Source organism: Perissodus microlepis, chromosome 7, assembly GCF_051167445.1.
Source record: "Perissodus microlepis isolate ML-2025 ecotype Zambia chromosome 7, ASM5116744v1, whole genome shotgun sequence".
Lineage (NCBI taxonomy): Eukaryota > Metazoa > Chordata > Actinopteri > Cichliformes > Cichlidae > Perissodus > Perissodus microlepis.
The window spans coordinates 21614678-21630119 of NC_140467.1; the positions used below are offsets into that span (position 1 = coordinate 21614678).

Below are 15442 nucleotides of genomic sequence, written 5' to 3' on the forward strand. Positions count from 1 at the left end.
GCTGCTACACTCAGACCTCGGGCCTCCTGTTAAGGAGTGCCGGCAAACTCACTGACATTAAGAATGATTGGTTCCTGTTTTACCTGCCATGGGTCATGGAGGTCTGAGGCCAGGGTCAGCCTCTCTGTTGTGGTTTGTGCTACAGGAGATGTCACCGGGTCCTTAGATCACAGTGATCCAGCGTATTATTCTCTCCAGACAATATGCTTCTATACCTCTTTGCATTCTTGAACATGCCGTAGCTGGAATGAGGTTTTTTTCTTCAGCTGTTTGGTTTCCTTCAACACTTCATTAAAAACAGTGGGTTTTAAATACCTTGTGTTTGAATGTTGTGTTGACTGTGTAGGTGGAAAGAAGGAAGGTCAAAAAGCAAACAGCACATCCGCAACAATGGCTCTCCTGCAGTGCAAGCACTTGCTGTTAAAAGACTTGTCTCAGCTTTATATTTACGATCAAAATTTAAGCAACCATGAATACAGTTCACTGCAGCATCACACAACAGCATAGCAGCCTCATAATTACAGTATTCTCATTAAAGTAAAATCCTGCATCTCATTTGAAAGCTGCCATCAGCTAAAATTAACTTGCCCTAATGGCTGCTGATTGCATTCCTGCAGTGGCCAACCCCCTCCTCCAAATTTAGTGATCTGATCATTTAAGTACATGCTAGCATAATTGAGGTCTCTCCCTTGATTAGATTTGCGCCAGCTTTTAACAAAGCCTGCTCGAACTTAATCCAATGACCCCCATTGTAGCAGGAGAGGATGGATGACATCGCTCCTGGTTAGCGTCAACATCAACCGTGCCGTCGAGCAATTAGAGGCCACGCTGATAAAGTAGCTGGACGACTACAGCTAATGATACAAATATTCTCAAAGCTCGTGAGACAACAAGCTGAAAACTGAGCCACGTATCATAATCCATTCATCTGACTTTATACACAGAAAGTTTTCAGAAAGGACTTTGAAATGAGAATTTAGGTTCAAGGAATCACTTTGGTTTTACAAATAACAAGCTTGTTATTCATATTATATTAGGCATGCAGTAGTAAGACAGTGCCTTTCACTGTAATAAAAGAGTCCTTGGAGTAAATTTGAATGTTTATTTAGTACCAAACAAAGGCTTACACTGACTGGAGCTGTCAGAGTCAAGCAGTGTCAGTGGTTTAAGTAATGTCTCTGAGTTTTACCCAGCTACACAACATTCTTGTGTTGCAGGCCTGACCCACTGGGACTGAAACAAGCAGTTCAGCAGGGCATAGATGCGCTGTCTTTGGCTACTTCTTCTGATGACACCTGCTTGCCCATAATCACAGTTAGAGACTAAACCTCCTGCTGACCTGTGGCTGTGTGTCACACGTTAAATCCTCTAATCTTCTCCTTTGTTCTCTGTCACCCTCGATTAGTTATGTAGCAAGAGTCAGCGAGAAGAAAGTATGTGCTGAGTTTCCAAGTACATGCCTGTGCTCAGATTAGTAACCTTTAAATGCTGCATGCATTTATGAGTCTTAGGAGCTTAACGTTGGTGTTGAAAAACAATTTTTTTTAAACCAAAGGGGCTCAATATACACAGGTTCCATCTAACGTTGTAAACTTGATGGTGAGAAATTATGACTGGCTGATGTTACAGGTTTTTTTTATATTTTGAAAACAACAATAATAATTAGCATTTTAATCATGAAAAAAGTTAGAAACTGACACAACCAAAATGCTACAAATGCTACATAAAATTAAAGCCTTCATGAGTGACTCCATCACACACATTCACCCGACACAGAATCGTAGCTGATGTTTAGCTTTATTTTATCCTGCATGTCCGACTGATCTTATGATATAAGCGTCTTTTTAAGTACTGTGAGGGTTTTGAGGGAATCAAGACTTTGTTTATTGCTTCTTCCCATCTATTCTGTGTCTGTAAACCCTCTTCTATTCTTAACAATAGGATTTCACTATAAGTAGGTCTGAACAAGTTGAAGCTCACCTGTTCAAGCTGTAACTAATCAAAGGACTATCTTGGTCTATAAGGTGACACGGGATGAGCAGGCATGCTGGTATGTAAGGAGGAAGAAGAAATAACACAAGCAATTTTTGGATAGCAGCCCAAGTTTGTGAAAGGCTGTTTTCGAAATCAAAAGTTGCTTGATTAGCAGTTTCAGGATGTTTTTGCAATGCTTTTCTGATGTACTTTACTAAGTTTAGGCATCCAGTACAGGCAGACGAAGCATAGCAGGCCGGAACATTTAAATTGAAATAACTCAGAGTATGTACACCACCTTATCGAGGTTTGTGTTTTCAGGCAATTGACAAAAGCTGACACACAATGCGATAATTTACGGGGGTAACAATGCTGTATTATGTATACCAGAGACACTTAAGACTGAAGTAACTGGGAAATGAATGCTGGCCAAATTTATGTGCTTGTGTTTAAGAGGGCGAGCAGCTCTAAAGCATGTTTGTTAAAGCCTTTGGATAAGGCTCCAAAATGCTTGGCTCCTTTTCAAATGCCGGTTTGCTTGCTGATAATAGAGACAGATTTTGATGCTGCTGCCAGTTTGTTGTTATATAAAAAAGATACACGCTCAGATATGCAGAAAAAAAGCGTGCCACACAGGCGTCGCTGAAGAAAAATACACAAATCCAAATGATTCATCGCCTGGATGCTATTAATTTAACCTATGGAGTCTTACTCAATAATTAATGTCTATTGGCATATGACCCTATATGCCATACAGTAAACAGCATGTCTCATAACTATGTATGAGATCTTTAGTTAGCTAATATATGGCTGAAAGGCTCAGAGACAAGCCCTGGGTCTTAATAAATCAGCCATATCTAATGAACCCCCTAATTGTGATTTACAGCCTGCATGCCCAGTGCTGTGATGGAGAGTAAAACAGCTGTACAGAGAGAGAGCAAGCGTACAGAGGACGAGAATCATCCAGTGGCACCAGGCAGAAAAGAAACTCTGCCGTATTAAAAACATTGCTCCCTTCCAGCAACTGTGAAATTCTTGTGCGGGTCCCGTGAGACCTTTGTCCAGATATGTTACTTAATGCGATAAAAATCAAGCAGCTGGACGAGTAACCGTCGCACTCAAGTCCAACCACGAACTGAGAGCAAACAGAGAGGGATATTTACACACTCGCATAAAGCGCTCCACCCAATCCAAGTTCTTTTTGTAAATTATTTTGATTCATTGCCCGTGGTTATTTTGCTTTCCAGTGGAAGACGTGCTATAGCTCCTTCTTCTTCTCTGTGTCTTACTGCTATACTTGCCTTTTCCTGTCCATTCCAAACTAACTGAAAACACGCCTCGTGTTGCTTGTGTGCCAGAATGTTCATATCATCCACTAGTCAGATAAACAAATGTAAGATGGATTTCATTATATTATGCACAATCGATAGACTGTCCATGGCTGACATCAGTCTTTCTGGAACGACCAACTCCACCTTAGTATTAAATATTTGCCCTGTTTCAGGGACTTAAGTCATTGTGAACATCGACTGCTGTGATTGGCTAGATTAACAACCTAGTTTGAAGTTAGGCCTTGTGCACCATGAACAATGTATATTCTCTGCAAGGTAGGACAATGGATACTTTGTGTGGTTTAAAGAGGCTCTGATCTTGGAGCACGCACGCACACCTCTCGACACCCAAGGCTGTGGCTGTGTATAGTTTTATATGTGTTTTTACATTCTTCATATTCCAGACAAAAAAATGCACTGTGACCTATTCTGGTTTTTACTGCCTGTTTTCTTCTAAACCAGCTACAGGGCTGTCTCTTCAGTATTTCATTTCTCTCTGCTACAGTATACAAGTGTTTATTGGCTCATCCAAGGTATCAAATATTAACTATTACTTCATGCATAACTGTCATTTAAATAATTTCCCCCACACACACAATACACACATTGAAATATATATTTATATATATGTATCACCAATAATTTCCCTTCTTGACCTCTACAGTTACTGTTAAGTTTTGAATGTTCAATTTAACCATGAGGTTTTGCATATGTAGACAAAGTAGCCTTTCTTATGAAAAAACAGATGGCAAGCAAGTTTGAAAATGAATTTAGTAATTAAAAAAGTACATTTGAAAAATTTGCTTTTTTAAAATTTCCCTTTTAATTTAAAAAGTGTTAATGTAAATAACTGAGGAAATGTTTTTTTGTTATTGCTGCTTTTTATTGTAAAATAAGCCACATTGTAAATTCAGTGTAAAAATGACACAATTGGACAAAGAAAAAAAAAGGAATGAAACATTTAAAATATTCAAAAAGCAGCACTGAAAACTTCCCTGCTGGTAACTTCAGGGTTAATGTGAGGGAACACAAATACACATAGAACAGACATCTGCAACAATGTTGCTGTAAAGGATGAGGAAGACACACAATGTATGCTTTAATCGGAAAGATAATTTCATAATATTAACTTCACTTTAGGGAAATGTAAAGATTTTATATTCTTGGATTTGCAGTTTCGGCTACATGCATCTATAAGCATCTGATACATTAAAAATGCAATCACATTCCCACCATCTTTACTCCTTGCATGTTGCGTACATGTTAGCCACTATCAAAATGAATTGAAGCAAAGCCCCATGTTCTTAGCAAAGATGACTTGGTAGGGCCATCTGTACACATTATGCATTTAAAATGGTTAATAATTGAATAAAACTATGTTTTTATTGACTGACTGAAAGTAGCATGCGCCTGAATAATGCATTCATTTCATGCTAACAAATCGTCAAAGCTCTTTCTCAGATAGGGAACAAAGCTTATTGTCAGCGGATAGAGTGGCAACTGGGATTACAATGGGGACATGCAGTGAAACGACTTGTCAGTCCTAATCTAGGATTAGCAGGCTTTCGCGCCTCCCGGGTGCTCTAAAAGCCACCTGTTTGGACACTCCTGCAGATGATGTGACACACTAGAGCTGCTTGTTTGATTCTAATTCTTTTGTTTGCATCAAAGTTTTAAAGGATTTTGGTTTTCCATTACAATGGCACGATCTAAGCATTTAAAGCATTGGAAGCATTTAAAAAAATACTATCGCTGAAAATCTGCTTAAACGGAATTTGTCACTAATTGAGATCGTACGGTCCTTTTTCAGAGCATTGTATCTGGGTATTAGCGCTGATTATGTCTTTAAACCCTTGTGTTCAAAGTTGCTATAAACATTTACTGTTTTTTAGGATTGCTGTGTCTTTTTTTCCTAACGAAGAGCATTTTTCAGCGTGTTTTTTCGGCACGTCATATCAGTGATGCGTTTCTGAGACCTGAATTCTTCTGGACCATTATATCCTCTTAAGTCAACAATTTATGAATTATAACTTTGAACAGGGTAAGCCAATGCAGTAAATTAGGACTGAAGAACACTGAACATGTCTGAGCGTGTCTGATGATTGTTCTCAAATTTAGCGAGACCCTCGAGTCCTAAAATTACTTATTAAAGTTTTTTTCTGCTGCTTGCCTCTGGGCTAATGTGATCACTCATGTGTGAGGGCAGCTGTTGTATCGCCACAAGCTTCTGTGATAACTTTGTACTGCCGCTGTCACTCTGAAATATACTTTTGAAACTTAATCCTCTGGAAAAGGAACCCAATTTGATTGGTTAATCTCCTTGATGTATTTGATTTAGTAAATATATTTGCATTCTTCTGAGATATTTTAACCGCACCCAGTTGCATCTGTGCAGAGTGAAACACTTCAATATTGACTCAGTTCTTAAGGATGAGTTCAAGTACAGTTAATGTCTTTCTTCCTGAAAAAGAAGGACTTTATGGTTTTGTCTTTATTCTTAAGATAATTGGATTCACCCTTCTTTACAGCTACTCAGTGACTATACGGGAGGTCAAAGCACAGCAAGGCTTAAAACTTGTGCAACAAGCTTATTTGTGCATCACAGTGGAGTTATGTTCATTCCCAAAGGGGTCAAAGGTTTCCGGTGCCTTCCAGAGGTCAAAGGTAATTGGTAGCTTCAATTAGTGCCATCAGCTCTCACAGATATATACTGTAGCATAATACCTCACATATGGTGTTTGTCATATGGCAAGCTGTGTGTGCTTTAAGCTGATACAAATCAAAGGTGTAAAGAGGTCAGCAGAAAGCGAGATCATAGACGAGCACATGCTGGTGTAGACATTTAAATGAACGAGCAGAACAGAAACAAATGTGTGTTGGTTTTCAAGGGTCCTCAAGTAATTGCCATTATAATGTAAGCCTTGTTTCCATCCGACTATAAAATATTTCAATACCTGATAGGTTTGCTCGTTTATGAATGTTCAGTTTTATTAAAAGTTACATAATACTCAGACTCATAGTTTTGATTCAACTTTTGGATGTGGCCTTATATTTATAATGCATTTGCATATGCATGCATATATTCACAAGAAATTACACCTTTGAGCACGATTAGCAATTAAAAACATACTTTACTTTGTATTCCTCACTTTGTGCTTCATTAAACAGTCTGTTTCTTAATAGTTTTTGGAAGCTTCCAACTTATACAGATACCTTGTACTTCTATAATCCTTCAGTATTTGTTACTATAAATTTTTAGGTATAATTACGTCCGCTGTTTGACTTTGTCTGTTAATGCGACATATTATGAGGCATACCTTAGAACAGAAAATATTCACACTGACCAGGGCTTCTAACTACTGTGAGCGAGGGGCTGCAGACAAACAGTCCCTTTGAGCCACTGAGTGTTGACTTTGGTTTTCAATGGTCTCTTCATTGGTTTACGCTGTATCGTTGCCATGAAGTAGATAAATGCATATGTGTACTGTATTTGTGTTACCTAGGGGTGTGTTCACATGCCAGGAAAAATAAAAAGCACAAGGGAGAGTGTTGGTCACTAAGGCCACTTCTGGATTTCTGGGGGTCTGCGGTTTTAGTCCGGCATCATCGAGGTACAGAGGCTGAACACACAGCCCCAGAGCATAATGAAGTGTGTTTACGCCCACTTGACAAACGATGCATTCATAATTTGGTAACCGTTCCACCGTTGGCTTTGATTAAGATTTTTACATCAGCAGGACTAATGGAGACATCAAACCCTGTGTTTGCTCCAGGTGTCCGTATGATGACAGATGAAATCCTTAAACTGCATTTTTTTCATGCTGGGGAGTATAAAAATATTTTCTTTCCACATTCTCATAAAGTAGGAAGGATTTATTGTTTTATTTTTTTGTTTTGTAAATTGATACTTGGAAACATTTTTTTAACATTACATTACATGGTTAAAATTTTATATCATTAACATGATTTTAAAATATAAACATATTGCACCTGATATGGCATGTTAATGCTAATTAAATGATAGAAATCCACCAAATCTTCTTTTTCTGTCTTTGTTTTACTAATTTTCAGTGGCTCATCTGACCGACTGAACATTTTATAGTTCTGATCTCACTGTGTGGAACCATATTACTGAAGGTAAAAACTACAAACTCCACCTTATAACCAATCAGCAGTTAATAAGGCTGTCTCTCATGTAGAGAAATATGTTTGTTTGATCTATTTCCAGACGTGATAGAAATAAAATGTTTTCTATGTAAGTTAGTTGGGCAGCATTATCCCCTGTGCCTGTGTGGGTTTTCCCTGTGTTCTTTGTGTTCATTTGTGAAAGTGTGGAAATTCTGTGTTGACACTGTTAAAAAAACATTTATAACATTGCCTCCAAACTATTGCATATCTGGTATGTAAACTGTATACCAACATCTTCACCACTTGTGTTACACCAAGTTGTTAAACCAATTATATGAAAAAACAGGCAACATGTTGTGTCTGTTGCAGACAAAAATTGACGTCATCTGCCCTCACAGAGGCAAATGGCATTGTTTAAATAAAGTTTGAAATTTAAAAAAGCTTTCTTTCAACTATTAGATTATATTCTTACAGTTTAGAATCACACCAGTCTGTTAAATAAGAGCTAAACTTGTACTTTGTACCTTGCCTAAATGCTTCTTCTACCCTTCCCCTCTGAGTGCCTTGTGGTTGTAAATATTTTCTGACGTGGTAAATACACAGAGCCGCTCAGTGTAACATACTCGCACAATAAGTTCTATTTACCTGAGATTTGTGGAAGGATTTGGCTGTGATGGCTGATTGATGCAGACACTGCTGGGACCCAACAGTCATGCACAGCATCCGCCCACTGTATACCTTCTTTCATTGTTTCACCTAAGTCATGAAAAGGTCAGAGAATACCTGCCTTTGCGTGTGATACGAAACTACAGCAGTGAAATAGAACAGCTACTTGTTGGCTGCACAGCTACAGAGCTGCCTCTGTAAGTGAAATCCAATGATCTGGAGTTTCAGAAAACAAAACTGCTTTTCTTGCTATTAAGCCAGTGATGAAATTGGCTGGTTTGGGGGGGGGGGGTAACTGCTGCTGCTATTGAACTTTTCTATTTTGGGCAAAAGACCCATGATGAGAAATCTCTGGGAGAAAACAGGGCAGCATGTGTGTGTTCACATTCCACATGTCTGACCTATGACAGTGCCCTCTGTTTGCAGCGCTCTGCGATGATCTAATGAGAGTCCAGACAGACATAAGATTTAGGAGTTGGGGGAGCTGCTCTCATCAAGTCCAGTTCTCCCTCTTTTTCTTTATTTATCCATTGAAAGAAACCACATTACCCATTCACACCTGTGAATTCTCAATAAACTTCATTGATGGTCACTAAACAATTCCTTACGTTTTCAACAAAGCGAACGAACAAAATCAAGTATGTTTGGATATTGTTTGTTGTTCATGAATTTTAAGAAATATTTCTGGTTCATATCAGCTCATTTTATATTACATCTACTTTTAATTTCATTATGAGAATGTTCTATTGGAAAGCCAATGCAGAATTTCATGTTGCCGTATGACAGATCAAAGACACTGGAACTTAAGAAAACATCGGTGTGGCGGGGCGTGGCCTGCGGTGCAGGTGCGTCCGCCTCCTCTGCACGGCACCGCAGGCCACGCCCCGCCACAATCGGAAAATGGGAAAAAACGCTGCACAAGTGCACAAAAACCTCACGAAATACGACCTAAGTATTTCTGGAGAGACAAAAATGTGACGAAAAAGTTGCAGAAATGACAAACTAACAGTAAACGGCTGATAAAAAACATGTATCTACAGTCTTATACGAAACACACATTACTGATATGCTTTAGTTTCTGTCCCATTAACGTCTCCTCCAAAACACTTCTGCTGTGTTTTGTGAGGCTTTGTTGTGTTCTTGTATTTATTGTTGTAAACACCAGTCATAATGTACAACTTTTGAGAAACTTGAAATGCATGGCTTCTACAGTTTTCCATGCATAATGGAGAACTTTTAATGACAGTGGCAGTGTGGTTTAATGCTCCAATAAAATGCTAAACATCATGGCTAAACTAGCCCACTGCTCTGCTCTTAGCATCAAGCACTTTTTTCTGCAAACGTCTCCCTGCGTTACTTTGTTGAGTTTAAAAGTGGCATATAATGTGTAGACATGCAAAATGGTATTGTGAGAATGCCATTGATAATGTCATCTTTCTTGCAGAGAAAGACTCAGAGAAGGGCCTCAGTGTTCCATTTAAAATCTTCGGTTCGGTCTCTTTCACCTATTTTCTTGTTGGGCCTGTCCAAAAGACAAACAATTCCAAGAAAGTCCTTATTTTCTTTCTCCTGATTTTTTTCTCCCTTTCTTCTTATTCTCTGTCTCTTTGGTATTTCCCACTTCCTTAGTTCTGTAAAGCTGGGACGGCTGGAGATTTTACACCCAATTGGTCGAGTTGGGGGCCTTTGTCGGAGCCCTTCTCCAGCTCCACAAGTGGCAGAAGGGACCTGGGTTCTGAATGGCGCTTTGTGTACTGTTTTTCTAAGAGGGGGCCCTCTCTCCCGCTCTCATCTGTCACAGGTCCCTCTCCGTCCACGCTCCACAATGCCTGATTGTTTCTGCCAAGTCGCCAGGTTCCAGGCCAGATCTGAACAACGCTTTCTTGCCAAATACCGACCCTGGTTTTCGTTTTTCTTCCACACACAAAGGGATTCTAAGTTACTGTCCACGTTTTAGAAGGAGACTTAGATAGCTGTCCACCACCAGCACTTTATTTGCTGAGTGCGTTTGAGAGCTAAAGGTTGTAAAAATTTCCATCGACAGCAAAGGAAAGAAAGGACCATAAACCAAAAAGGAAAAATTGCTGGGCATACATTTATTGTGATTACTAAAGACAGTAGGTGAAAAACGTGCATATTACATAGATTTAATAATGATGCTATTAACAGCTTGTTGGATTCCTGGAGTCACATTAAAAAACAAAAACAACAACCAAAGCAAGCAAGGAAAACAAAGCAGAAAAACTATAAATGCACGCGGATGAAAAATTAAGACTTCTCATTCAACAGTGCATGCTCTGTTCAGTTATCAAACAGACAATCTAACCAGTATCACTTTCCAAGAAACATCTTAGACAGGAGAACCGTTTCCAGGGGAAAGTCTTGATGTTTTTCTAGATATCTGACAATATGAAAAGGCTTTGGGAGAGCCTCGGAGTGATGCATGTGAAAATGAATTTGTTTTTCAGGTACTGGTGTAACATTACCATCACATTAGTGTTTCCTGAGGCGGCCTGGGCATAGGAAGACTTTCTTTTTTGTCCGTCTCACTGGGGGAAGGTTGTTTCTTTTCAGCCATAATAACTCAGTTTCTGCCTGCATGTCAGGCGACATTTTGTTAATGAGTCGTGTCGAGACCCAAAAAAAAAGCGTCTTCTTTAAATTAGGACACATAAATGTGCAGTTTCATATTTTTTGAGAATCTCAGACGACTATGACCATACAGCTCAAAGACAACAAGGATTGGTTATTAGTTATAGAGCATAATTGATTTTTAACATATACTATCATGTCCAGCTGTCTAACATGCCAAAAAAATACACCTAACTCACTAAGTCTCTTATTGTCTTTAGAAAACAGTGACACAAAGAAAATGATCACGTTTTTCTTTTATTCTGGCTTCATTATTCAACACTTTTCTTTCACTGTGATGTTTTTTTTGCAAATATAAAAATGTGTTCATAGTTTCATAGTGTAGCTTTAGAAGGTAATGTAAAAAATGTAAAAAATCTGCCACATTTCTATCATGCACTAAAGTAATCAGCATTTTTTTTTGGTATAGCATGCTACTCTGTCTAATGATCAGGTCATGAAATACACCGTTTTCTTGCTCTAATCACAAAAGACCTGCTTGCCGTGCTTACCAATAAACCCCTGTACTGTTGCATGGAGAAACCCAATCACTGGCAGTTAAGAGTCTGGGCATTCCTGGCCATATGAGACACCAGTTCCAAGAAACTAAGTCTTAAGCTCCCTCATAAACACAGCACCAGCAATATTGTCAGCTAAATATAGGCTGTCTTCTGTATTCTCCCTCCCCAGTTGCCCATCGCTCTCTCATCGCTCCAGTTTGGATAACCTGAGTTGATCGTGGATTATGGTTTGCTGTTTGTTGGTTGTCTGGGCTCTTACACTCATATCGCTGTGTAAAACAACGAAGGCCTGAGAAATTCAAACCCCGCACTATTCTACTAAATTTAAATCTGGCTGTGAATGGATGGCACTGCTGGCCAGTTGTAAAAATGAATAAAAACCTGTACTTTGAAACTTGGATGATTTGTAAAGAAGGCTCATCAGACTTACTTAAAATTGGGTTTGAAAGCTTGAAAAAAAAAAAAATCATTTGGATTAACCTACATGCATCAAATAAACTGCATTTCATTACTGCAGTAAAAACTGCAATAATAAGGTTCAGTAAAGTAAAAAGTAACAAGAAAAAGGGAACATAAATGAGAACAGGTATAGAATTTCTCAGTAAAATTAGTTACATTGTATTTCTGATGGTTTTCAGTCTATAGGACTATCATGGACTATTGATGGTTGTTAACGTTTTCAGGTTTCACTTTTCACAGCATGCCACTATCCACCCTCCTCTAATTTTTCCTGCATCGCAGAGTTGGTGGAAGCTGCGTTCCACCAGAGGTAGTAGGAGACAACATGCACTGAACATTACGACCCTCGCATTCACTGAGCAAATCACTCAGCTATACTGTACACACAAATGGACGCACAACAGTTCTCAAATAATCAGTCTGGACCTGCGCTGGAACTGAGCTTCCCATTCCTGTCCTCTCCATCCTTTTTCCGGTCTTTGCATTTTTATTTTTTATTTTTTTGCTCCCTCGATTCATTTCACTCTTTATTAACTGCTTCTATCTATTAAATACTTTTTCATCTTCTTCTCCCTCCTCATGCATTCAGACTGCACCCCCGCTCCGCCCTTTCAGACATTTGACTGAGGGTCAGATGTAACACTTAAGCGCACCCAGGAGGCTGCGTATATCAGAGAGACAGCCTGCTTTGACTTACTGAGCAGCCGATGCTGAAGTAGTAATCAGTTTTTCACTGAAGCTGTGCGTATGCATTTGCGTGCATGTGTGTGGAAGGGTGGGTGGCACCGGCTATAGTAATCACAGCAAAAGCAGCTCAGAGCAGGCTGATCCATCAGTTGTCACCTAACAGTTTAGCTTAGATTTGTGTTTATTAATGTAGAATTGTTTATGTATTTAGTGTATTTGCGTTTGTGTGTACTCGTATATATGTTGAGGACAAGTGAGCCCGTGTTTAGATTAGACCTCCTTTCGTCTAAGCCCATAGGAAGGCAGGGTTTAGCTGTGGTCAGCAAATGTCCTCACAAGTACAGTCAAATGGAAGGAAATCATTACAGAAAATGATGCATTAGCCTGGCGACTCAGTCTGAGACTAATATTAGAAAAAAGTGAGATTTTTCCACTTAAACTCGGCAGCCTATAGCGTCTGCTTTTGTAACAGCTCCGAGGTGATGAGAGGCCTTGATGCTGCATAATAGATTAATAGATTATCCCCACGAGAGTGGATTTGTGTGTGTTTGCACGCTTGATGTACATTCAGGATGAAAACATGTGAGTCGCGCTGCATGAGTGCCCGAGTAAATACCAAAAATATGATATGTACTTTAAATTGTTTGTGTGTGACTAAACCATAATTACATGTTTCACATTCATGTCTCTGCATTTAAATAAAGTTGTGGCTTTGAATTATCGATTCAAATGCATGGTTGTGAAATCATCCAACAGTGTTTTGTGGCTTTTTTTGTGCAGTCAGTGGTGGAAAAAAATAAAATCTAAAATTATTTAACACACTAAAAGTAGAAAACTGCATTTTTGGCACAGTTTGATACTGATGATACTGCTAATTTACACTAACTAACCTCCAGCACTTAAGAAGAGTCCAATCGTGATAATATTGTTATGAAAAGAATGTCTGTCAAAACAAAATGTAACAAAACACTTTGTGTCTTTTGTTTTGGAGCATTGCTCTATTTTCCCGTGCTGGTGTGTCATTGTTTGCAGTTTTCCACAGAAAATGCATCACGGTTTCCAGGAAGGTTTTGGCTTTAGTCTGGCTGGTGACAAATATCTTTTAGTCTTTATCGTTGTGAGAACAGCAGCACTAGTCGGCAGATGTTCATGTGTCACTTCAGTGAGCATCCATCCTGGTAGACATAACTGTAGTTCATAAACCAAAGTTAAACCCTTAATTTTTTTTCCTTCCCAGAATGATGTCTTCCATGCGAGCAACGCCTCCCTTTCATCCACCGCCCGAGGAAGCAGAAGTGATTGGTCAGGACAGTGCAGGCTGGGTTGGTGATGAGCACGACGGCCCAAAGGAGACGGTGTCGCCTTCCTTGCATGACCAGTCCCACCCAGATGAACTGCAGCCAATCAGAGAGAAACCAACAGACGCTGAGTGGGAGAGTGTCAGTCCTGCTGTGATGGTGAGAAGTGAATTAGGCCAAGAGCTTAGAAACTGAATATTACTATAACTCAGATTCACACAAATGTGTGTGTGTGCACAGAGTACACACTCGGGGCTCACAAATCATAAAACACCTGTGAGAATATATGCAGGAATACATAGGGTGTGCAAATTCTCATGCATAATGATATTTTTGCACTATTGAGTGAGCACAAGGTGTAGTGGACACACACACACACAGACACGCATGCATGCACCGGTAGTTCTTTCTGACCTGTGTGCTACAGGCAGTGCTGTAGGCAGCCCAGTGAGGGATCTCGTTTAGAGAGTTATACCCCTGGCCTCCTCTCATCTCCACAGCCTGCTTTGGTGTGTGTGTTTGTATGTGTGTTTGAGTGTGTCTGTTAAGGTGTTAGTTACTTGGCTTCAGGTTCTGTGGGTCCCTAATGGACAAAATGTGTTTGGCTTCACCCTCTGAGGAAAGGGGAAAGTTTCCTTTGGTATCATTGTTGTGGTAGAGTTGAATATTTTGGTGAAAAATGTCCCATTTTTTTAAAATTACTTGTGTTACTGAAGCATGATTATGGCTCTTTAGATTTTGAAAATTGTTACTCAGTTATACTGACCCATGCCCAGTGCATAATAAGAGCTGTAAATGCAGTAATTCATTAATAACAATATTCAAAAACTTGACTCAGTATCAGACTTCAAAGTTGCCTGAAGGCAAAATTTTTCATGAATATTTGAATTTTCACTCCATATTTTTTCCTTTTTTCTCTCTATTTTTTATCTCCAACTTACACACTCACATGTGTAACCATTGTCCCTCATGGACCAGCACAGGACACTGGTGAGAACCTATAATGAAATAATCTTTTCAAGTGTTCAGAAAGAGGACAGGTAGTGCTAGGTCAGAAAGTAACAAAGTGCAATGTTTCAAACTGTAAAAAGTCATAAGGTAAAGCTGCAATACTGCCCAAAACAGCCACTGACCAGTGAAACATGGGAGGTCCCCGTGCTGTGGACAGAGAAGGGTAAACGACTCTTCTTCGCTTCATTGCTTCACCAGCCTCCAACAGTGAGGGTCAACTTAAAACAAAACTTTGTGATTCAAGTTTCTGATCTGAGAATCAAACATTACAGCTTGCACCACCCTGCTTGTATAACTCTTGAGCAGACCTGGAAAAAAAAGCCAACACACCTGAACAATCCGTGAGTGACACACTATCTCGTAATCCTCATTACAGAGGCATCTTCCGCTTAAAGACAAAGTGCACAACAGAGCCTCCTGGAGCCATTTCAAGGGCATCTTAAGATCCCGCTGTTAGCCAAAGCCCCTTGTCTTTGAAACATAAGCCTCCTAAAGTTCTTGGAGATCCCCCCACTCTGTAAGGGGAGGAGAAAGTATCCAGAAATAACCCCAGTGTTAGAGCACCTGTGCTAAAGTGTCGGATGTTGTGTGGGACAATGTGGTCATCCTGAAGGGCTTATCTTTAGATAATTATAGACTCCTTGTGCCTCTTGCTTAACTCATAACCCTGCAGAGCAGACAACAGTGGGACACACACGCTGGGGTCATGCACCATAAACGACAAAAACCCATCAGA

At 39.5% G+C, this 15442-nt stretch overlaps 1 protein-coding gene across 3 annotated transcripts in view; it reads left to right on the forward strand.

Moving 5' to 3' along the window:
• The window catches only part of LOC146383038 (transcription factor SOX-6-like), a 102731-nt gene that overhangs the window by 18807 nt on the left and 68482 nt on the right, over positions 1-15442 (forward strand). For all 3 annotated transcript variants that reach the window (XM_084934151.1, XM_084934149.1, XM_084934150.1), the window contains exon 2: positions 13635-13854. In XM_084934151.1, coding sequence (XP_084790277.1) covers positions 13636-13854 — 219 coding nt within the window. In that variant the 5' untranslated portion in view covers position 13635. The remainder of the gene's footprint in view (positions 1-13634; positions 13855-15442) is intronic.